The 24,984-nt window shown below is 40.8% G+C and overlaps 1 protein-coding gene across 1 annotated transcript; it reads right to left on the bottom strand.

Annotated features, from left to right (window-relative positions):
- Positions 1-680: 680 nt before the first annotated feature.
- On the bottom strand, positions 681-23,036 carry cyb5a (cytochrome b5 type A (microsomal)). The gene is made up of 5 exons (XM_066724222.1): positions 22,799-23,036; positions 11,382-11,510; positions 5,649-5,678; positions 2,072-2,106; positions 681-1,270 (listed from the first exon to the last, which is right to left on the bottom strand). Exons 1-5 carry the CDS (start codon positions 22,931-22,933, stop codon positions 1,189-1,191), a joined length of 411 nt encoding a protein of 136 aa, XP_066580319.1. The 5' UTR covers positions 22,934-23,036; the 3' UTR covers positions 681-1,188.
- Between the last annotated feature and the right edge of the window lie 1,948 nt (positions 23,037-24,984).

Raw genomic sequence — 24,984 nt, 5'->3', positions numbered from 1 at the left:
GATTTATTTATTACATGAGCCCCAGAAGGTTCTTGGAAAAATAGGTGAGTTCCCCTCTGTGGGGGAGGTTATTTTTAACATCACAGGGCATAGACTCATGTGTCCAATTGTATAGGCCCATACTCAAGTCAGTATTTTTGATATACCATTGCAATACCAATACCAATACCAATACCATTGCATCCTACCCTCCTAACTGGTCTTGAACATACTCAGTACTAGAGATAGAGATAGTCTCGGCCTCAAGGTGAATGCTGACCGGGTTATTGCCACACTGAGATGCTGACAGAAGAGGGAGAGGAAATATATATATATATATATATATATATATAAGCAGGCCAGACTGGATGTTTTGGTTACGAGTTGTGTGATCTTTCCTCTTAGGGCTTGGACAGAATCCATCTCATCAGCTTTGACCCTTTTACTTTTCTTCCAGTCTACAGACAATAAAACGGGTTTAATCGCTTCAAAAGCTTCATAAGACCTCACGCCCTTTCTAAAAGTTTTTATTTTTCTCTCAGGGTCAGGGATACATGTGTATGTATAGATGCAAAAGTGTAAAATAAACACAATCAAAAATAAAGGGTGGGTACAGGAAGTGGTAATTGATAAAGGATGATTATTGATAATGGATGGATGGATCAAAAACTGTGTGGAGACAAATGAAGAGAGAGAGAATATTTGACCAATTAAAATCACAGTTTATTATTTTAGAACAAAACTAAGTATTACAGTAACGTGGCAGGATGGGAAATTATAACGCACCAAGCTGGGTAACCTATTCATCACAGTCTTTGGTTACATCTTCAAACAGTGCTAAACTACGGAATGATATTGGTGCAGGCTCCGTATTGGTGTACAAATTAGAGTCTTAATATAATTGTATTTTTTACATAAATTACAGTGTGAATAAGAACTAGCCTAAAGGCACAATCTAAATTTTAATATATATATATATATATATATATATATATATATATATAATGAGTATTTGCTATCTCTAAGGAAAAATAATGCCTTCATATATATTATAGGATGAAAAACCTGAATCAAAGTGGTACGATAATATTTTTGTACTTTAAAAGTTTTGTACTATAAAAGCTGAGCTGGCTGGATCTAAAATAGGCAGCTACAGTATTACAGTGATCAATAGCAGTGGTTACACAGCAGCCAACATGCTGTGAGCGTCTACTCCTCAGCCATGTAGAAGCGGTACAGGGCCGTGACCAGGGCAGCAGTGAGGGCAGGGATCACCCAGTTTGTCCACCAGCTGAAAGGAAACAGGGAATTATAACAATGGGCAAAGCTCTGCTTCTGTTTGCCACATGTTAACCTGCAGACTCATTTTATGCTCGAAGCAACAATAAAAGACCCTATGACCTGAATGGGTGGGTCACTCTCTCGGGAGGGATGCAGGGTCTCCTGAGTTTTGTTCCAACATGAGCTCTCAGTTACAGTTATTATAGCTGATAATTAAAGACATGTTCATTAATCCAGTTGATAGTTTAATTGGACCAGTTAAGGAGCTGAGAGTTGGGCTGGAACAAAGACCCGGAGACCCTGTGGCCCTCCGAGACTGGAGTCTGACAGGAATGAGCAGAGTGTGGAGGCCAGTGGGAAAAACTCTGGGAACCACTGTTCTAGATTATATTCCTGAGAGATTTAATATTTTTTAAGCCTATGCTAGTCTATTCAATTTCAATTGATTTCCTGCATGCATACATTAAATCATGTAGCCCATGTATGTGTTCTAGTATTTCCTGCTGTTTTACAATAATTAAAAATCTTAATAGCAATCTTCACATATTATTCCTGAAATGTAATCACACTCTTCACTCACAAACCATTTCTGTCCCTTCTTAACTCAACTTAAAAGCAATAATGTACTCACTAAGATTATTCTGAACTGGTCAAATTGACCATGCTTATATTTTAACTATATATATAACTGGGTGAAAATTGGATACAAATTGAAGGAGTTATGGCTATAATAGTGCAAGAGATATAGCTTCACAGATATAGCTCACTGGGGCTGAGTGTAATGGGTTAAGACATATTGAAATATTCCTACCTTGAGTTCTCATTTACTGGAGTTACAAGTGATTCCTGCAAAAGAATAAAACACATCTGTAGCAGAGAACGAGGGGGCTGAAATTTCTAAAGATCTAAACTTTTGATAATTTAATCAGGAAGTGTTTCTTTAAGAACACATTCTGATCTTTAGATCGAACACTTTCTCTGGATGAAGTAAAACTGAGATGCTAGTCTGACCGAGCTATAGTACCGAAAATCAGATGTTAAATTAATCTGGCCAATTTACAGCCAAAAATAAGGTTTTGTATGTTTGAAAAATGCACAATTATATTTTTTCGTCATAGGATTATGTTGTTTATAAATACACTCACCTAAAGGATTATTAGGAACACCATACTAATACTGTGTTTGACCCCCTTTCGCCTTCAGAACTGCCTTAATTCTACGTGGCATTGATTCAACAAGGTGCTGAAAGATAGGATTGATATGATAGCATCTTGCAGTTGATGGAGATTTGTGGGATGCACATCCAGGGCACGAAGCTCCCGTTCCACCACATCCCAAAGAGGCTCTATTGGGTTGAGATCTGGTGACTGTGGGGGCCAGTTTAGTACAGTGAACTCATTGTCATGTTCAAGAAACCAATTTGAAATGATTCGACCTTTGTGACATGGTGCATTATCCTGCTGGAAGTAGCCATCAGAAGATAGGTACATGGTGGTCATAAAGGGATGGACATGGTCAGAAACAATGCTCAGGTAGGCCGTGGCATTTCAACGATGCCCAATTGGCACTAAGGGGCCTAAAGTGTGCCAAGAAAACATCCCCCACACCATTACACCACCACCACCAGCCTGCACAGTGGTAACAAGGCATGATGGATCCATGTTCTCATTCTGTTTACGCCAAATTCTGACTCTACCATCTGAATGTCTCAACAGAAATCGAGACTCATCAGACCAGGCAACATTTTTCCAGTCTTCAACTGTCCAATTTTGGTGAGCTTGTGCAAATTGTAGCCTCTTTTTCCTATTTGTAGTGGAGATGAGTGGTACCCGGTGGGGTCTTCTGCTGTTGTAGCCCATCCGCCTCAAGGTTGTACGTGTTGTGGCTTCACAAATGCTTTGCTGCATACCTCGGTTGTAACGAGTGGTTATTTCAGTCAAAGTTGCTCTTCTATCAGCTTGAATCAGTCGGCCCATTCTCCTCTGACCTCTAGCATCAACAAGGCATTTTCGCCCACAGGACTGCCGCATACTGGATGTTTTTCCCTTTTCACACCATTCTTTGTAAACCCTAGAAATGGTTGTCCGTGAAAATCCCAGTAACTGAGCAGATTGTGAAATACTCAGACCGGCCCGTCTGGCACCAACAACCATGCCACACTCAAAATTGCTTAAATCACCTTTCTTTCCCATTCAGACATTCAGTTTGGAGTTCAGGAGATTGTCTTGACCAGGACCACACCCCTAAATGCATTGAAGCAACTGCCATGTGATTGGTTGGTTAGATAATTGCATTAATGAGAAATTGAACAGGTGTTCCTAATAATCCTTTAGGTGAGTGTATATTTGTATACATAAAAAGAGTGAGAGGCTATTTCTCTATATTAACATCTCAGGTTTATTTCTTTAGGACAAAACTATGGATTAAGACTTAATATAATGTGATTGTTCCCCTTGGGTGGACCTTCGGTCCCCAGCAGTCATTGAGGGGATTAATATCCAAGGATCTCAATTTGTTGCAAGACAAATTCTACAGCAGAGATCAAAGAAAAAAAAAGAGAAGAACATGAAACTGCATCGGATTCTGGTACTCGTCCAGATTGATAAGATTTATTTTCTGTGAATGCACTTCCTGTACTTTCACTCTATCTATATATCTGTTGTGGATGTTGATGGAATTCATAATCTATTCGTAATGATATGGAAACGGCACTAGTTTATTTAAATCATTATTAACTGTATAAAAATTATCTGAGTGAGCTATATATGTATATATATATCGCAATCATACACAATACAATCACTTCTGTCTCCGGGAGCTGCATTGTGCACCATTAACTTTTTGTATTACCCTAAACAAGCAAACAAGAGAGCAGCCTTCTCCAGAAGTGCTCTTTCTACACACTTTGTGCTTCTGATTCACATACAGAGATAGTAGTCAGGGAGGGAGCTGGACATATTCAGAGCAGACTGGGTAAGAGAGGTGTTGTGCAATACTGCTGACAGCAGGCGGGGCAGTGTGAACAGGGCGCTATGGCCCTGAGCCGGAATCCTATCTTGCAACACCAAGTGATCTTTCAAAGTGCCAGCATTCAGTTTCTTTTCCAAGAGACCTGTCAGCCTAATAGTTTGGTTAAGAGCTTGGGGCGGGCCTGAAGGCTCAGGTGGGGTGGGAACCAGAAGACATCAAGATCACTGGGATCGGGACTGAGAAGCACCAGCCTAACCGGTCAAGCAGTTTGACTGATTCAGACAGATATCCCTCATAAGAGGCCCAGAGGGGTGGACACTTGGGCTGATATGGGTTGCTGTACCATAAGATCCTGTTTTCTGATTATTATGTTTTTTAATACACTTACGCTCCCTACCTGTTAGTTTAAAGTCAGTTATTTAATATTTTTTATGAAAATATGCTAATGTAAACATTTGCTGTAGCATGTGATCCTGGGAACAAAACACATTCTTTGTGCATGTTTGTGCACAGTGCTTATCCCTCCTATAATAACTATGGCGAAGATGAAGCGCCAAGGATCCAAATTAAAAAAGGAAGGGAAAGGTTTTGGTTGAGTTCGGTACACACAATTAGCAATGGTTATTTATGTCAATTGATGGTTACCAATGTAATAATATAGCTTATATTAACTGTGTACTATGCTGCATTAGTTATTTAGGGTTTAGTCTTTTAACGGTGGATTATGAACTTGTTTATGACATTATGTACATATTACGGTGTGATCTGTGATCAGAGAGACAAAAGTCATGAGTTTTTAACAGCTCAACAGCCCTATTAGTTCAATCGAACATGACTGCACTGTGTGTGTGTATATATATATATTTTTTTTATTATTATTTTTTTTTTATTATTTTTTTGATCGCCCCCACACAGTAAAAGGGAAATTCAATCATTACTTTATGTAACAAGTAGTTTTGTTTCAAAGCCTTTTCAAGTTTAGAATTTTTTCTCTTTGTACATGCCAAAGTGTAAAAGTGTAAAAGTGCAAACTCAACGAGAGACGATGGAGGCAATCAATAGCCTTTGTTTTTCCACATAAACAGTTTTTGGGATCAAAAGTGACCTGGTTAATGTCTCCCCTGCCAAAACTAAAGCCCAACATGATTTTCCAGAATGGTCAAAATAAGAAGCTGCCTGCAAAAAGTGATATTTGAAGCCTGGTTTCTGTAACTGGATCACTCCTTTTGTATTTATAAATGTGCCGAAAGTGGATACACCAAAGCCCCTTGAAAGGCGTTAATTAAATGAATTAAGTTTTAGAAATCACCCTACAAACAAACCTGTTATTTCACCCTCTTTGGCAATCACATCTGTTGTTGTCAGATCTCAAAAGGGACAATAAACACAAAGAAAACGTATCAGCCAGTTTTACTTACTGGTGGCTTCTGGAGTTTAGGCCGGTCTTCCTAAGAACACAAGAGAAAAAACAAAGAGCCACGATTACCACATGTGAACCGGCCTGTTTCCACATGATATCAGGCCTCTTACTTTGCTGATTACATTTAGAAGCCATTTAGAAGATCTCTATCAGGCTCAGCACTGTACACAATGTAAACACAACTAGCAGAAATTGAAGAGAGGCACGAGAAGTGAGTAGTGTGCCTAGGAACGATTCCTTCAGTAAGCACAGATCACTTTTTTCATCAAATTAAATCTTCACACCAGAAAATGTGTCAGGTCCAGTTTACACACACACACTTTTTTTAGATGTCTTCATATGACAAATGCTACACATAAATGTTCTAAAGCATAACATATCACTGATTCTGAATCCAGAACTGATTCTGCCAGAATATTCTCACTTCTGAATCCAGTTTCTAAATCAAGTGGAGTGTTTACAAAACCCCTTTAAACCCCAGAAATTTACAAACTCTTTTCCCCTAGGAAAGATAGGCCTATGTTTCTACTGGCAGCCTTTCCATATTTCATTCCCACTGCTGTCCCTTAGACTTGTCCACCAAAGGGTGAAATTTAGGTCATGTTTCCACAGCCCACAAAACCCAGCTAAAATCAGACCCGCATGGGGATTGGAGCGGGCTGCCAAAAGCTACATTCTGCTGCTTCATTTCTTGGCATGCCTCTTTCTTTTTAAAATGAATCTGCAATCAGGACACCTGTGTTTAGTAGGGGGAGGGGGCTTCTCTTTAACATCTGGAGTGGACCACCTCCCAGATGTGGTGCACAATGGGAGAAGTGAGGGGATCCATGGAGGATTTAACCAGACAACGAGAAAGAGAGAAAGAAATGCCTTAATTCCTTTCTGCTTTCTTATCGGCACTGTGGCATGATGTCATGACTGCCTATAAACTGTACAAGACAGTAAAGCAGAGAGCACCTGTGTCGACTCAGGGCACCTAGGATGAATCTATGAAGGCGGTATGGTGATGTACCTGTTAGACTCACTGTGACTGTCAATACAATATGGACAGAATGCTGTCTGGTCAATGAATTAATTCACCTGTATGCTGGACTGTAACAGAAATCAACTGCAAATTAAGTGAAATGTGAAAACCTCACCGTGCAGTGGGCTCTTGCTTTCAGTGCCTGCAGGGTTGAGCCCATCACAGTCGCACATGGAACTGAATCCCTATTTAAGAATGGTTCCCATTTACTTTGAATACGTTCATGTGAACTATTGATCTGCGATAGAAAAAACTGACTCGACAATGTAGCTCTTCCTATGAAGCTTACAGTGCATCCGGAAAGTATTCACAGTGCTTCACTTTTTCCACATTTTGTTATGTTACAGCCTTATTCCAAAATGGATTCAATTCATTATTTTCCTCAAAATTCTACAAACAATACCTCCTTCGACCTTCGAGACAGGATTGTATCGAGGCACAGATCTGGGGAAGGGTACAGAAACATTTCTGCAGCATTGAAGGTGCCAATGAGCACAGTGGCCTCTATCATCCGTAAATGGAAGAAGTTTGGAACCACCAGGACTCTTCCAAGAGCTGGCCGCCCAGCCAAACTGAGCGATCGGGGGAGAAGGTCCTTAGTCAGGGAGGTGACCAAGAACCCGATGGTCACTCTGACAGAGCTCCAGCGTGTCTCTGTGGAGAGAGGAGAACCTTCCAGAAGAACAACCATCTCTGCAGCACTCCACCAATCAGGCCTGTATGCTAGAGTGGCCAGATGGAAGCCACTCCTCAGTAAAAGGCACATGATGGCCCACATGGAGTTTGCCAAAAGGCACCTGAAGGACTCTCAGACCATGAGAAACAAAATTCTCTGGTCTGATGAAACAAAGATTGAACTCATGTCTGGAGGAAACAAAGCACCACTCATCACCTGGCCAATACCATCCCTACAGTGAAGCATGGTGGTGGCAGCATCATGCTGTGGGGATGTTTTTCAGCGACAGGAACTGGAAGACTAGTCAGGATCGAGGGAAAGATGAATGCAGCAATGTACAGAGACATCCTTGATGAAAACCTGCTCCAGAGCACTCTCAACCTCAGACTGGGGCAAAGGTTCATCTTCCAACAGGACAACGACCCTAAGCACACAGCCAAGATAACAGGAGTGGAGTGGCTACAGGACAACTCTGTGAATGTCCTTGAGTGGCCCAGCCAGAGCCCAGACTTGAACCCGATTGAACATCTCTGGAGAGATCTGAAAATGGCTGTGCACCGACGCTCCCCATCCAACCTGATGGAGCTTGAGAGGTCCTGCAAAGAAGAATGGGAGAAACTGCCCAAAAATAGGTGTGCCAAGCTTGTAGCATCATACTCAAAAAGACTTGAGGCTGTAATCGGTTCCAAAGGTGCTTCAACAAAGTATTGAGCAAAGGCTGTGAATATTTATGTATATGTACTTTTTTGTTTTTTATTTTTAATAAATTTGCAAAGATTTCAAACAAACTTCTTTCACGTTGTCATTATGGGGTATTGTTTGTAGAATTTTGAGAAAAATAATGAATTTAATCCATTTTGGAATAAGGCTGTAACATAACAAAATGTGGAAAAAGTGAAGTGCTGTGAATACTTTCCGGATGCACTGTATAATACAGAAGTGAGTAAATTAGGAAGTGAAAGGCAGATGCAGGGACAGTTACTGCAGCCTCTAGTTGGCCAATCCTGTTTCCAGAGAGCCACCATCCTGGAGGGTTTTCCAGGTCTCTGTCAAACTTCAGTCACCAGACACCTTGAACACAGGGAATGTTTGATAAATTAAGCCAAGCACTTGGCTCAGTTAGGCAGTGTAACCATTTGGGTAAAACAAAATACACAGATGGCACTGTGGCTCTCCAGGGCCATGGTCTAGCATGGGTGTGTGTATATAAGTCAATTTCTCTACCTGTCTATTTATCCATCTACCAATTTATCTGTCGGTCTAATCTATCTAGCTACCTGCCCACTACACAAAACCTTGATTGCAGATGCGCATTTACGTATTTTATTTAATTTCGTCAGCAAGCCTTTTCAGGAGCACTTATTAGTAGGGCTGGGCGATAAATCGATATCAATAATTATCGCGGTAATTACTTCTCTCGATAACGATATGAAGACGTTTAGATACATTTTTGATAATGTCAATAATTCAGTACAGCAGTCCAGTTCACCTCTGTGAGGCAGCAGCAATGTGCCGAGAAGTGACAGTAGCCCGCGGAGAGGAGCATGCACTGAAACACTGGCGCCTTGGACCCCTGTCTCAGCGCTACGCCAGAGCTCTCTGTGAAACCGGGCCGTGTCGGAAGTTCATTTGTTGTGGAGGAGCAGAGCGACTGTGGGTTTGGTTTGTTTCGTTTTAAAAACAAAGACCGAAAACAACACTACGAGCGATACAGCCTGATGCTTTACATGATTGGAGACAGCGTAATTAATACACTTTTCTGTTAAGAGACATTAGGAATAGCTAAACGTGTATAGACAACATTATATTCAGACACGCATTACATTACTGTAAGAAATAACATAATAACATATTTGCTATTTATTATTATTATTGTAATCATCGAGATATGTGCTAGTAGATATGTATTTTAAATGGCACAACTTGACTCCCTTAACGCATTACACTTACTACAGATTTGTAACTGCAAACAACACTTTTTGCCGTATTATTTTAAATTTACTTAGCAGACATCCTTAACCAGGGCAAGTTACAGTTTTATTAATCATCCAGCTACAATATAGCAGGTTATAACTTAACTGAAGTGTGCACGTTTCAGTCATGGCGTTTATGGACTTATGGACACATTTATTAAGCCAGAAAACCAGATCTCCTGTATTCATGGGCGCCGAGTTTTTAAATTCCGGGGGAGGGCTGAGTTACTAAGCCGAAAACCCTACGACCACTGTCAGATAAAGTACTTAGTTTTCTCCAGTGGGGGCTGAGCCCCGCTATTTTTTTTTTTTTCGGCACCTATGGCTGTATTTATTTATTTATTCATTCATTCATTCAATCATTTAACTTGTAAATAGGCACACGTTAACTAAATCATGTTCGCCTTCATACTGATTGTCTCTGCGGGGCTGCTATACAACAGACCTACAAACTATTCACAGGACAACAGCCTGAAACACCTTCCAGTTGTTCATAAAATATTAATAAAATCTGCTGCTACCAATCCGATTATTATCCTTCAGTTTATTTTTAACTAGTCAGGGCACTGTACCGGGTCCTGTGAAATCTGTGCTCGGCAAGTTTTCAATACACTCAGATATTAACTGTAAGCAGTAATCGTTTCTGTACGTGGATTTCACTCCATGTTGCTAACAAACTAATTTGTGGGGGGAAAGCAATAAAAAAGGCAAACAGAATGTTTGGGTATATTGTCAAAAGTGTAGAATTTAAAACAAGGGCAGTAATGTTCAGACTGTACAATGCGCTAGTTAGAGCTCATCTGGATACTGTGGACAGTTCTGGGCTCCACACTTCAAGAAAGATATCTCTGCTCTAGAGGCAGTTCAGAGGAGAGCAACCAGACTTATTCCAGGTCTGAAGGGAATGTCCTACTGAGAGACTGAGGGAACTGAACCTTTTCACCGTGGAACAGAGGAGACTATGTGAGGACTTGATTCAAGTCATGAAAGTCATTGACCACATCAAACCAGTGGAGCTTTTCCAGATCAGCGGGACACACGCACCCAAGGACACAAACAGTGCAGCACTGTGGAGTAGTGGTTAGGGCTCTGGACTTATAACTGGAAGGTTGTGGGTTCAAATCCCGGGTGGAGCAGTGCTGTTGTACCCCTGAGCGAGGTACTTTTAGATTGCTCCAGTTAAATGTCCAGCTGTATAAATGTAAGTTGCCCTGGATAAGAGCGTCAGCTAAATGATAATAATAATAATAATAATAATAAATGGAAATTGGGCTTCAAGGCATTCAAGACAGAAAACAGGAGACACTTCTTCACACAGAGTTGTCACAATCTGGAGCTGAAAGTTTGGGAACATTTAAAATCAGACTGGATAGGATTCTTGGATCACTCAGTTATTATTGAACACCCAAAGAGCACAATGGGGCGAATGGCCTCCTCTCGTTTGTAAACTTTCTTATGTTCTTAATTTCTTTGTGATCCCACAAAGCACTTGAGATTATATCTACCGACATAAAATGTGAAATGATCCACTGTTTGGACAAGTGTTTGTCATGTTCTGACCATTAAGAATAGTTTAAAACCACAATTAACCATCTGGTTTCTTCAACTTTCACTCAGGAGCAAAAATCAGCCTTTAAACTGGAAAGAAATAATGACTTTACATTTATCGTGATAATTATCGATATCGACTGATATGATTTCTATTAATCGTGATAACATTTTTGGCCATACGCCCAGCCCTACTTATTAGCAGTTCCTTTCTTCATCAAAACACAAAGCACACTCAGTCCTGTACAGCAGTCGCTTTGTGGAGTCCTATGTTGTTGTTACCAAGCACAGCAGAGTGTAATAACATCCTCTACATGCTTGTCATAAACTCCCCCAAACCATAAGGCTCTTTAAGAGCTGCTTTCCACACCCAAGTTCCCACTCTGCAGTACGAAGCGACCTTCTAGAAGACAAACCTGCAAATCTTTTACCACTACACTGTGATTTTCTCAGTGTTGTTTTGTGCTTTGGGACATCACTGTGAGCTTCAGAGTGATGCAGAGTTCTTACCGGATGTACTTCCCCTATGACATAGTTGTTGGTCAATGTCTTGGCATCTGTGGAATGGCCGACATCTTCAAAGCTTTCTGTGGCATCACCCCCGGCCTGTTCCCGCAGCACCTCCTCCCCGCCTGGGTGCTGGAAAGAGAAGAGTCACATAAGAGGAATATGAACAGGTGGCGTGACCCCACTGCTGGTAGTAATTAGGAGCAACGGGGGTGGTTGTGATATCTTCACTTAACTGTTACAGCTTAGATTCGCAGCCAAAAAAAAAAACAAGAGTTAGCCTTCTCTCCAATAGGTTGGTTTCCTAAATCCTAGAAGCACAGAGACGGTCAGTTTGACTGTTTTGGGTAATACAATTTGAATTACTCTGTGTTCCTGAATACACTGCATATACCCATTTATCACTTTTGCTAAATATATGTATTAAATATGCCTTCAGCGTTTTAGCTGCATAAACACAAACATAAATATGTTTACCGGTTATTTTGACCGGTTGTTTAAATACATAATAAATCAAATATAATGCATAATCCTGCCTGCCCTATACAATACAGGAGTCTCACGCTCAAGTGGCGATCTACCGGTCTACAGTCTTTCATTACTGATCTCGGTTGCATTTGTTGTACCGACCAGAGCATATAAACATGAATAACCAAAGACACAAAGGCCCTACACAAACAGGCTTGTCTTCGCCAAAAAGGATTTTTATTTATTTTGTATTCGTTATTTGTGTTGTATTGTGAGCTATGCCAATTTGGGAATGAAATATGTCACTTTCTTGTTCCTATTATTGTACATTTTGTTCCCGAGCTTGCTGCGACTTCAGATGTCTGAAAACAACACGCAGTCTCCCAGCAGGAGTAATTAGTGTCCACGTGCACTGGAGCACTCTACTGCATTCAGCAACCTGCTGAGAAAGAGGGCTGCAGCCTCCAACTGCCGACTTATTTGGGAAATTATTCTAATGTATCCAAAGCTTTATAACAGCCAGTTCCCTTTCAAATCGAAATACAGCCACTATTTAATTGAAAGAGCTTTCTGACCTGCCAATCATTGAAAGTATGTACTAAAGCTGCCCAATAGGGGCCCTGCTGGCAGGAGGAAGACCCGCCCCTGTCGTCTGTGAAGTCTCCTCTTGACTGCAGCTCCCTGACATTTCTTCTTTCACCTTGTCAGTGATAGTGCTTTATTACATTTTCACTTGCGATCGCCATGAAGTTTTGAGAAGTGTGCTCACCTACTCTTCGGAGTTCGGTTTAATTTTTGCTAATCCTCTACGTTATCTTCATAGCTCAGACTACAGTCCTTTTAATTAATATTGCTTCTCTTCGGAGGTCAGTGTGCGGTGGGAGTCTCGTCGGAGCCAGCCTCGGTCCCTCCACTAAGATCTGTTGCATGATTTTACTTCCTGTACCATCTGTTCTTCTTTTACAGATTCGAGTGATGTAAGGAGAGGAAAGAGGAAGGAGACTACTCTGCTAGAGCAGCCTCCCCCGCGGCTGGTTGGCAGACCATTCCGCTCTATCTTATCTGGATTGTCTCGACCTCCGTCAGTGGACTTTAAGCCGCTCGACACATCAAGAACGGCGCTCGACAAACCAATACTGTGGACCTCAACCAACACATCGACCTCGACAAATTCTATTGATCCCTCGACCTTTCTGTCGATATCGACCAACTCTGTCAATCTCTCGACCTCTCTGTCGACATCGATCTTGGAATTCCACCCCTCGTCCATCCCTTGTCGACCTCGACCAACTTTGTCGACCGCTCAACCACATCCATCGACCTCTCGACCACGATGTCATCGCATCGACCCTTGCTTGACCTCTGGACACCCGTGTAGACCTCTTGGACCTCAACGTTGACAACCTTGACATAAACATCGAGGGGGACAGTATCAGTGCTGAGGAGTTTGGGGAAGTCCATCTGTCACACAAGCTGTCGATCTACTTAGATCTAATAAGACCCGGGAGGAGAGATGAAGGTCCCAGAGAGCGAGACAATCCCACTCCAGGTCATCTAGACGCTCTACTCTGTGGACTCCACCACGCCACAGGAGACATGAATCGGAAGGGACTGCAACACTGCTCAGGCAGATTGGGGAAATGAGGCGTCGGCTGGACTCCCAGCAGCAGTTGCTAAACACTGTGTGGGCGTGACTTCCACTGGAAGAGGACGCCCACCTCCCCCCTCAGCTGCCGCCACCGGAAGAAGCGCTGTCCCATGTGGCGTTGTGCTCTTGGTTCCTCCATCTTTCACAGAAGAGACTGAGGCAGCGAGTTCGGTGTCTGAGCACTTTCAACGGCCGTCCATGGAGTTCAAGCCCTTGCTGAGACATGCAGCTATGGCAGTGAATGTCCCATGGTGCCCCCAGGAAGAGGTTCCGAAAAATCGGTTAAGAAAACCACTAAACCTGCGGAGACCCTTCCCCTCCTTGATGATTACGTGGACATTGTGCAATCCATGTGGAGCCAGCCAGTATCTGCTCCTGCGACTTCTAGGCAGGCCGATGCCATGTATGCAACGGCGGGGGTGGAACAGAAGGGACTGTGATCTTTCCCACCGATAGGGGACTTGGTGTCCAGGCTGGTGCAGGAGAATGTGCTATTAGGCAAAGACCCGCTTTGCCCTAATAAGCAATGCAGGACCACGGACGGCATGCTGAAGAAGGCCTATTCTGTGAAGACGTCAGCAGTCCGGACTAATAACACACAGGCCATACAGATCCTGTACATGGGTCACCTGACGGGACACCTGAGGGAGCACCAGTCTATGGCAGATGTGGAGGAGCCGGAGCTGGTGAATGCCTACATGACAGACTTACTACGAGATGGGGCAAAGGCCATGGGGAGGTCCCTCACAGCCATGGTTATAGCCAGACGCCATCTGTGGTTGACAAGGACAAGGAGTAGGGAGGTCGAACGTTCCCTAACAGTGTTTATCACAGAGTGTAGAAGCTCTCCGTGAAGAGGTTACAAGCATTTACATGTGCCGTTTTACAATTACTTTTAAGGAAAATTAAAAGAACCATCCAAGCAAAATACTACATAGATTAGTAATACAAAACCTATCAAATACAGTAAACATAAACTGTGTGTCAAAACTAAAGCCTTTTTTCTCTAAACACCGATGTGAAAAGCCAGCCTCTCCTATTGAGTGGCAGGGAGCAGCACCTCTCAGGGCGCAGCGGCACCGAGATTTTCGGTTCCTCCCCTTGTCTAAAAGCTCAAGCCCAAATGGTGGTTTCACGCACACACCTGTACTGTAATGAAGGTGTCATTTGATAGGTTACATCCCCACGAATTGCATATTAAGAGCCTATTTGTACCCGAAGTCAGGAAGTTAGAAAAAAATTGGTTTGTTTACTTTAACACGTGTGCTGCTAGTCTGAACCTCAAATGAGAGGTCACCACACAACTGAGAGGTGGCTGTACCCCTCTACTTTCTATTTTTATACAGACCTAAGCCAAACTTTTTGATGTAATTCGCAAGGTTTTAAATACAACATACACCGTATATTTCTGTGGAAAATATATATTCGAACACATTTCCCTTCAGCAGCAGGAGCGCGTGCGTATTCCAACATTACATTCTATAATAAGCAATGATGACCCGCAGGTTTGACTGGAATCTTAATGTTGTGTTTCTTATTTACTCTTTTAATTAAAGTGTCAATGCATGCTTTTTGTTGTTGTTGCATATGACTAAGAGTCATTTGAAGTGTACATTTTTATTATTGCCCATATTATGATGAAAAATTAATTAATGTATATGACAGACAGGAAACTAATAAACTGAATCCTAGTTGTGGATTTCCCTTCTTTTATTTAACGTTTTGTTGAAAACCAAACCCAAGCACGCGTGTATTACTATTTATTTCTTGGCAGACGCCCATATCCAGGGCAACTTACAAAATATACTTGATACGGGTGGTTGCTGTGAGCTATTAAAGTATGTAAAGACATTGGAAGCGATGTATAGAAAGACAACATTCAGTAGAAGAGCAGAATTAGAGGTGGCAGGATTCACAGTGCCGTTTGCAAGAATCGTGCATGACTCTGGAGATGGCGAGGCTTCAGATACAGGTGCAGGAAACTCGAAAAGCCATTTGCTTAATTTGCAAAATGTGGATTCTGTAGTTTACAGGATACGAAAAGAGATGAGGAAAGTGAACGACTTGACCTCAGAATGTAAAACTCTGGCAGATGAAAGAGACCGAATAGACACAGAAAGAAAAATGATTGGACTCTCTGCATAGATGGGACAACAACAATAGGTCAAGAATTATTTAAGTATGGTACAAGGATGCATTTAGGACTCAGGGAACAGACTTCAGGCTCTGCTCAGTGTATATTTGATACTGTCAGAGAAATGGTTCAGGACATAGTCAGAAGTGGGGTGTGTGACTTGAATGTACATTTTTGTGAGTGAAATTATCACAACAATTACAAATCTTGTGGGGGACAGAGCTGCAACTGAGAGAAAAATCAATTACATTTTGTCTCAGTACAGATCTGATATTCTTCCAGAGATGGTGGATGACTTTGAACAGCACAGTGAGGCTGATAAGGCTAAACTTAAGATTTGTAAATTAGCTTTTCTGTGGATTGCATTTAGTTTATGGTTTGGCCAACCAGGCTGATGTAACACTTCTATCTGAGAGAGATACATTTTTGGTGGAGACAAAGTAGTTCGTTTGTGCTTACATTGGGTACACAAAACAGTAGGAGAAAGCGGGACAGTTAGATTGATCAGCATTGTATACAAGGTAGTGCAGGAAAGAGGCTGTGAAAAAAGTGGAAAACCAGTGCAATTAAAGACAGTTCTGTTCGGCAAGGATAAATCTGAATTTGTGCCACTGGTACCATTCAAATGTAACAGAATCAATATTACGTTTTTCAATACAGCTGGGTTTTTTACCTGTACTCTGATTTGCTGGAATTCAGCATGAAAACAAATTGGTGGAGCTGTTTTTGCTGATCTAAATGTTAGACAATACTTGGCAGGAAGTAGGGCACTTGGATTCATTTGTAAAATTGTGACAGAGCCTCTTTTGAGAGTTTTGTCAAGGAAAGGAGCATGTTCTTGAGATGAATGACAGATATCAGGAACTTGTCCGCAAACTGAAGGCATGGCAGTCAGACGGCCAGAGATTTGTTATAGGAGAGGTTCAATTGTTTGATGATGTAGAAGTGATGGTGTAGCCTGTCCTTCAGAAACTTACAGAGGAGACAATTGCAGATTTTAACAGCATGACTGTGCAGATAGTGGAGTTAATTCTAGGCAGTCTTGTTAAAGTGTGTTGCAGGATGTTAGCCGATCACCTAGATCAAGGGTTCCCAAAGCAAACCTTCAACCCCCCCTTTTCTGAACCTTTACTGTATTTTTACACTTTCTGAACATTTTCTGCTACAAATTACACATGTGGCCCCCCCATCCCATGTAACCTCTGTAAATTGGCCCTCCATCACCAGCCATTGGGAAGCCCTGACCTAGAACATGGGCGGTATGCTGAGGTAGCAGCAGAGCTGCACAGTAAGCTGCAGTCCGCTCCAAAAACCAGTGCCAGTTGCGAGAGGGATTTTACTTAACTGAAAATAAATATCTATGCACTGAATATAATATTACATATATTTTACTTTATCGTCTAATTTAATGACTATACTGTAGGAACGTTTTATTGTGTTATATAAATTAGTATTTGTATTGCATTACTACTATGTTAAAGTCCACGCTTCCAGCGGCATGGTGCCGATGCGCACACAGTGCATAGCCGCAGCTCAGCACTGCTCAGTATGTATGAATGGTGGCGGCTCTGGCGGTGGAATTCAGGGGGTCACTGGACTCGCACCATTTGACAATGTTTTGATGTGTAGTTCACACAAATCGATAAAAATGTATCAACTATCACAGCCAAACATTAGACAAGGGTCTTGTACTATGATAAATGTGGTGGTTATCAATATTTAAACTTTTATTAAGTTTTAAAACATCGTTTTAATGACCCTAGGTAAAGAAAACCCAAGATGGAGGATTTGATTAATAAAAAAATACAAGTTTTTTGTGCGTAAAAAGGGTTAAAGTCAAAATTTCATTTTTTTGGTACTGCACATAATCTATAAGTGTCACATAAGTGTCAGGACTCACGACAGCTCTGGTATAGTCTTCCCATTAGGTACAGGCTGTCTTTCAATTTGAAAGGGAACAATAGGTTATTATCATAACCCTGGTTCCCTGAAAAAGAAAGACAGCCATTACTCTTCAGGAGTCGCTTGACCAGATGACCTTCCTGATGAAGAAATGGCAAGGAGCTGCAGTCAAAAGGAGACTTTTCACCGGGGGCGGGTCTTCCTCCTGCCAGCAGGGCCCCCTATTGGGCAGCTTTGTTACATGCTTTCAATGATTGGCTGGTCAGAAGGCTCCTCCCATTAAGTAATGGCTGTCTTTCGATTTGAAAGGGAACCCCCCTTACTTTGTGGGTTGTCATTGGTTTGTTGTTGCAAAGAGAGTACTGAGTGCTGTTATTGAATTTATTTACGTATTTTGGAGGAGTGTTCAAATAATTCAGATTCAGATACTTTCTTCTCCAACGTACAAGATGTACCAGGAATTTGTCTTGGTGCAGGTGTCAACATGAATTATACTAACATATGGAAGAAATAGAAGAATAATATATAATATACAAAACACAATTATAAATACATTTTGAAAAAAACAAGTCTGGATGCTCGAGATTCAGGGAACCGGGGTTATGATAATAACCTATTGTTTCTTATACTAAACCAGGGATGGCAAACTTTTTTGTCTGCAGTGCCCAAAGTCTGGTTGTTTACATTTAAGTGCAAATTATAAATTGGGATGTAAAACTTCATACAGGTGATAAACAGCATTTTTTTTAATACTAACTCTTTCATATTGATTTGTTTGAAATTGCACTCAACCATTCCCAGCGTACCTTCGTTTTGTTTTCCAATTGATATTTTCTTAAAACAATCTACTGCTTTTACATTTTGTAAAATAATTAAGACTGGTAATATATTAATATACTGTGTGTGGCACTGCCATGACACTACCATGAAAAAATAAGTATCCACTCTACATATCAAAGGCATATTGAGATTATTATTTTGGTTGTTGTTAAGAATTTACTTGCTTTTGTCCACTTTATGAAGAGGGCATTTTAAGACATTTTAAAATTGTTTCAGAATGTTAAGTATTAAAGATTAGGTCCTTTTCTCCATTTAACACAGGAGATAACAGTACGAAAAATGCTTCTTTACCATGTGTTCAAGAGACACATCCATTGCTGATCATTGGGACATTGTTTTTTTCAGCTTCCTTCTAGACCCAGAGTGCAGCACAGCAGCATAAAACAATCATCAAACATTACAATATGAATATTCAGATAACTTTAGCACTACTCAATCATGCGGGGGTGAGGGTGAAGCCGTCATTTAAAAAAAACTGACTTGTTTTCTAAAGTGCCAATTAGATAACTGAGGACAGGGCTGGCAATAAAAACACAACAACAAACACAGATAACTGCTTACCTGGTGTGCCAACATACACGACTGTACGTAAAACCAGGGCACAACCACAGTGAAAACCATGTTATAAGTGTAAATAATGCCATGGTATGATACACTTAAATTGGGTTAAACTTGTTTAAGGGAGGGAATGCAGGGCACAGAGCATGACAAACTGTGGCAAACCAAAGAGAAGGGGCAGTATAGGAATAGAAAATGTGGTCAAGTTTGGTATTCCTGCAAAAAAGTTAGCAGTCAATCTCAATCTCTGTACAAGAGAAAAAGATTAAAAAGTGCTGCCCCACTCTGTGGCTCCAATCCACGGTATGCCACTACTAGCAAACTGGGACTGGCATTTGCAACAGTCAAGGACTCCGTAATTTGCTCAATTAAGTGATGAACTGCATTATTTTAACACTGACCTCTCCAGACTCCAAGATGCTTTGTGGGGACAATATCCTGAGTAACAGCTGTAAAAATGAAAGGTGTATGCCTGACTGAGAACTGAGTAACTGCAGGGTATCCCACAGTTAAATGCAGTGCCGCCTAGCCAAACAAATGCATTAATGTCGGGGGGAAAGTACCAAAACAAACGTAATTAACCCCTCTCCTCTGCTCTCGTTCGCACAAACAGAGCTTGGAAGAAAGATATGAAAAGCAACACAATGTATTAATTAGGCAAAAATAACAATATGAATTTAGAAAATGCCAACTTAATGCATATTAAAAATCCATGTAATTGCATAGTTTTGCATTGTAGTGGATTTATTCTGTTATGCAATAAAACTCTATGCATGCATGAAAAGAACTACCTATTACTCATGAAGTGATAAAGCAACTCTTCAAGAAATGGCAGAAGTACAGTGAACTATATAGGCTACATGCAGTTTTCATGGGTGAATTTATTTGGAGGGCACACAATGTACTTGGTGAGACCTACGAGTGTCTAATTTATCACAACCAATCATCTGATATTGGTGTAAAGGGAGACAGAGAAAGTGCTTGGAAAAGTAAGTTAATCAGCATACTCTACAATTTTAATTTAAGCAATAACTTTTTACGAACTAATGTCCAGGCAAAACTAGGTCAGATTCAAGTGAACTGTTCTGTACAAACAACAATTATTAGCACAACCAATAAATCAAAAGCCAAACTTTAACATTGACATGACAATAATATCCCTAACACATTAATTAAAGAATAGCCTATCCATGGATAAACATTTGTAAAGACAGTTTAAAGTATGTCCCCTGGGGCATAGTACAAATAATATTTAACAGAACACTCAATATACACCGATCAGCCATAACATTATGACCACTGACAGGTGAAGTGAATAACACTGATAATCTCGCATCTCCAAAACTGCAGCTCTTGTGGGGTGTTCCCGGTTTGCAGTGGTCAGTACCTATCAAAAGGAAGTAAAAGCGGTGAACCAGTGACAGGGTCATGGGTGGCCAAGGCTCATTGATGCTCGTGGGGAGCGAAGGCTGGCCAGTGTGGTCCGATCCAACAGATGAGCTACTGTAGCTCAAATTGCTGAAAAAGTTAATGCTGGTTCTGATAGAAAGGTGTCAGAACACACAGTGCATCGCAGTTTGTTGTGTTTGCGGCTGCGTAGCCGCAGACCAGTCAGTGTGCCCATGCTGACCCCTGTCCACTGCCGAAAGCGCCTACAATGGGCACGTGAGCATCAGAACTGGACCACGGACCATGGAAGAAGAGGGCCTGGTCTGATGAATCACAAGTTCAAGGTGTTGACTTGGCCTCCAAACTCCCCAGATCTCAATCCAAATGAGCATCTGTGGGATGTGCTGGACAAACAAGTCTGATCCATGGAGGCCCCACCTCGCAACTTACAGGACTTAAAGGATCTGCTGCTAACGTCTTGGTGCCAGATACCACAGCACACCTTCAGAGGTCTAGTGGAGTCCATGCCTCAATGGGTCAGGGCTGTTTTAGGACCTACACAATATTAGGCAGGTGGTCATAATCTTATGGCTGATCAGTGTATAATATGTAGGCTAATCCACTGAAAGAAGAAACATGATGTTAAACATTTGATCATATAGCCTATCTGTTTACATCAAGATCAATTAAACTGAAAAGCAAGTACAAATTGGGTCGTTAAATTTGTGTTTATGCTGGAGTCACTGCTGTCTCTTTGTACGGTTTGTAGTTCTGTTGCAAGGGCAGGGATGTCCACTTCTGAACAGGACCAGTTTCTGCATGGTTTAGAGTTGTGACTCTCAACCTTGTCCCTGTGGCCCCACTCTACTGCTTGTTTTTGTTCCAGCGCAACTCTAATTACTTAATTAGATCCTTAACCAATGTATTAAATCGGCTAATAACAATAATTTTAATAATTTCAATTAGTTGAATACAATACAATTATTTGAGGCACTTGCATTCTCAGCCTTCTCTGTAGGCTAAATAATTAAAAAATTAAAAGCAAAGTTAAGGTTTTGGTACTCAAGAGCTCAGCTGGAACACAAACCAGGACAGTGCAGCCCCAGGAGCAGGGCTGAGAGCCACTGGTTTGTGGGTAGGACCCTGTGTTTATACCCAATTTGCCATAGCACTTATATGGACAGATCACACAAAACAAAGCCCATATGTATAGGCACCTTTAAAACAGCAACTGATGAAGACATAAAATAAGTCAGATCACCTGTTTCTTATCTTAATTATGACTCCAGTTACGTAAGGAAAACCAGAAAACCCTTTGCCCCTAACATACTCAAGGCAACGGTCTGTTCTGTGTAAATGACCTGAAACACAAGTCAATGTTTCACTTCACTGAAAAGGGAACACTATCAACAGAAAGTGGTCTGAAAGTCCAAGGCTAATCCACTGTGAAAAAGAACTTCAGCTTGAAGTAAAACCTCTCACTGTCAAATTAAACCATTACCAGGGTGTTCAGCAGCTCAGAAAATGCCACAAACACAGAGCAACAGTATTAACAATACAGTTCTTGTCCAGTTAAGCTGTTTTATGGAACACCAAACAATATTTAACTTCTGCTCTATACATTAGGCTAATACTAGGTCGTGTGAAAGGTGTATCTTATTGTACAAGAAATGTCATCTCGGTTAGTATACAATAAGAGAGACTTTCAAGCAACCTGTTAACTTATAAATCACACACATTAAACACCCAGATATCTTTACAATGAAAGAAAACAAATTTATGGTCCAGGACCCTCTGTTACTGACCTACAAACCCGATCTGTGGTGTGTAAAATAGGAAACTATTTTAAACAAATGTATCTTGTGAAACTAGCACCACTCCAGTAAGTATCCTAGAATTGAGGACGTCCCTGATCACTGAAGATTTGACTAAATTCTGTTATTTCTAATGAACACAACATGAAATAGGAGAACGAGAATTTAGCTTACAGATAATAGGTTAATGAAACGTTTTAAAACATAGCTTTTCTTATTTTCTTTTTGTTCTCTCGAGAAAGCCAGTTAAACAAAGTGTGTTTTACGTTTTGCTGCACAATCCGCCAATGCGTTATTATTTTTATCACAATTTAATTTCACAAGCAGTGTCTAAGTTAGAACAACACTTCTGCACGCTAATATTTTGTAAGTATAATTCTGCTAATAAATAAATAATAATAATAATAATAATAATAATAATAATAATAATAATAATAATAATAATAATAACACAGGATAAACGTTTACCAGCATTAGGAACTGATTTAAATATTGAATTGGGATTGTGCAAGGCGACCAGTTAATACAATCAAAAATCCACACTGTTATTATCACTGATATGGAATAATGTAACTGGGTACGCTTTGCATATCTGTTATTTGACAAATAAATGCAACGCACGTAGCTAAGCGCCGGGTCAAAGCGTCGGCACTGGTCCTGTCCTCACCTCTTCGAGAAATTTAGTGACGTCGTAAATCTTATGGTGAAGAATAATCCAGGTGCTCTTGGAAGAATTGTGCTCCTCCACTTCCTTTAAACGGTAGTAAGGCACTTGCTTGTCGCTTTGCTTTTTTTCTCCCATTTTTAGTATTTCTACCTGAAGTTAGGAAACTCTTTTCTCGGCAACTCCCGACTTCCTCGCATTGCCTGGCACCACGGCAGCGGTGTCCCGCCCCGCGCGTCTCTCTTGCGCCCCGCTATTGGCTGAGACATGTTGAGCGCTCAGCGGGGCTGGGCTCTAATTGGCTGCTGTGCCTGCCGCTCACATGTGACGCGGGCTTTGGAAGCGCTGAGCGCGGGGGGCGAGAGTTAACCGGCGCGCGCTGGGCTCGCACGCAAGCGCGCGCGGTCTGTCACGCAACGCGCCCCGCCCCACAGACCCGAGCCGATAGCAGCTGTACATTTGGAAATGCAGGAGACTTATAATACCCCCCACAGCTATTTCATGCCTCGCAATTGTGTGTTTTGTTAAAAAGCCATTTAAATGTGTCCATACTCACGCGTGCACTGCTCGCACACGAGTGGTCCTGCAACATCACTTTCAACCACTGCCCTGCCCCGAGGATGTTTTCGGTTTTAATTTATTTCATAACTTTATATTATTTTAGCTTTTCATAATGGATTCGAAAGGTGTGCATCTGCCCAAATATTAATAAATAGCCTATATACATTTTAAAAGTGAGCTAGTTTAAAACTGTACTGATCTCTTATGGTACCACCAGCTACGGTCAGGTTCATGTCAACTCCGCGACGCAGCCCCGCCGCTGCCGCGCCCCGCCCTCCTCTCTGCGCAGACGCGGGAAGACTCGTCCCTCTGCGCCGCTGTTGGGGGCACGAAGACGGGCGTAACAAGAACCACCCGTATGTTTAAAATTGTTATTAATAATAGATTAACCCTATTAACCCTAACACTTTATCAGAAACAAATTAACAATTACCGCACCACTGACAAGAGACTGCTGTTTCTGAGACATCCCTAAGAAAGAGACCCATCACAGCCGAGGTGAGATTTATGCCGCCGGGACAGATAACCTGCCAATTTCCATTTGTGTCAGTTACGGATCACACCTCATTGTTTAAATATGGGAATAACTATTGTCTATTAATAGACTACGTAGATTATTACTACAACCATGTCAGCCATTTTTATTGAAAACAACCTGGACGTGAAGGATGGAAATGCAAAGTGCCCTGTTGAACTCCAAGCGTTTTTTAACTGTGACTTTTTCATTTATTAATTTAATTGCAGAGTTTGTTAATATTGCTCCATACACATTATTTATAGTAAAATGTAAGTCCACTTTCATACAATGTATTAAAGTAGGCTACTACTGGAGCTAGGTTAATGAAATAGCTAAATAATGAATTACAATGAAAGGCAAATTCAAGGTACATATAATTATAACTAACATTTTGAACGCTATACAATGCTTAACATATTTAATACATATATATATATATATATATATATATATATATATATATATATGTTACTAAAGGAACACAAAATCCATATAGGAAAGCCCCTATGGTTATAATACAGTGAACATTATAATAGATTATTTATAATAAGTATATAGTTATTGAATGCTATAACATGTCTATTGCAGTATTATGCGATTGTTATATACTACTCTAGTATAATAGTTCTACAGGAATTCCTATAGGATATCTACACGATTGCAACAATAAAACAAATGCTACAACATTCCTGTAGTATTTCTACATTACTTTTGTGTAGTGTGTCCCAATTTACTGCAATAATTATATTATAACATTCCATATAATAGTAGAAACTGGTGGGGGAATGTACATTTATTCTTTTGTAATAGTTTCTAGTTTAAAGTTGTTGTTTTTTAATTTAAATTAGACTCCTTAGGATATCTTACAGTTATCAAAATATGACAACAGTATTAAATACTTTAAAAGTAAGAAGGAGTAATGCAGCAGTTTCAAAAACAACAATGAGTTTTGTATTCTATTTAGTGTATTTTAAGTCTTCTGTCTACCGTATTCTGTTTTAAAGGAGCTGTAGGTCACAGTAAGAATAAAGATAAGAATAAAGATGTCTTAAAAGGTGATGGATTATAAAATATTACTGCGAAGTGAAAACAGCAAATTATGTTAATGTTT

The sequence above is a fragment of the Amia ocellicauda genome, chromosome 2, assembly GCF_036373705.1.
Source record: "Amia ocellicauda isolate fAmiCal2 chromosome 2, fAmiCal2.hap1, whole genome shotgun sequence".
In the NCBI taxonomy this organism is placed as follows: Eukaryota; Metazoa; Chordata; class Actinopteri; order Amiiformes; family Amiidae; genus Amia; species Amia ocellicauda.
This window is presented reverse-complemented; position numbering and strand designations above follow the sequence as displayed.

What these genes read in the sequence shown, in the direction of transcription:
- cyb5a (XM_066724222.1), bottom strand. Translation starts at nt 22,933, where the DNA reads ATGGGAGAAAAAAAGCAAAGCGACAAGCAAGTGCCTTACTACCGTTTA. An exon ending in TCACTAAATTTCTCGAAGAG is followed by an intron (nt 11,511 to 22,798) that starts GTGAGGACAGGA and finishes TTCTCTTTCCAG; the next exon opens with CACCCAGGCGGGGAGGAGGT. An exon ending in CCAGTAAATGAGAACTCAAG is followed by an intron (nt 1,271 to 2,071) that starts GTAGGAATATTT and finishes GTTTCCTTTCAG; the next exon opens with CTGGTGGACAAACTGGGTGA.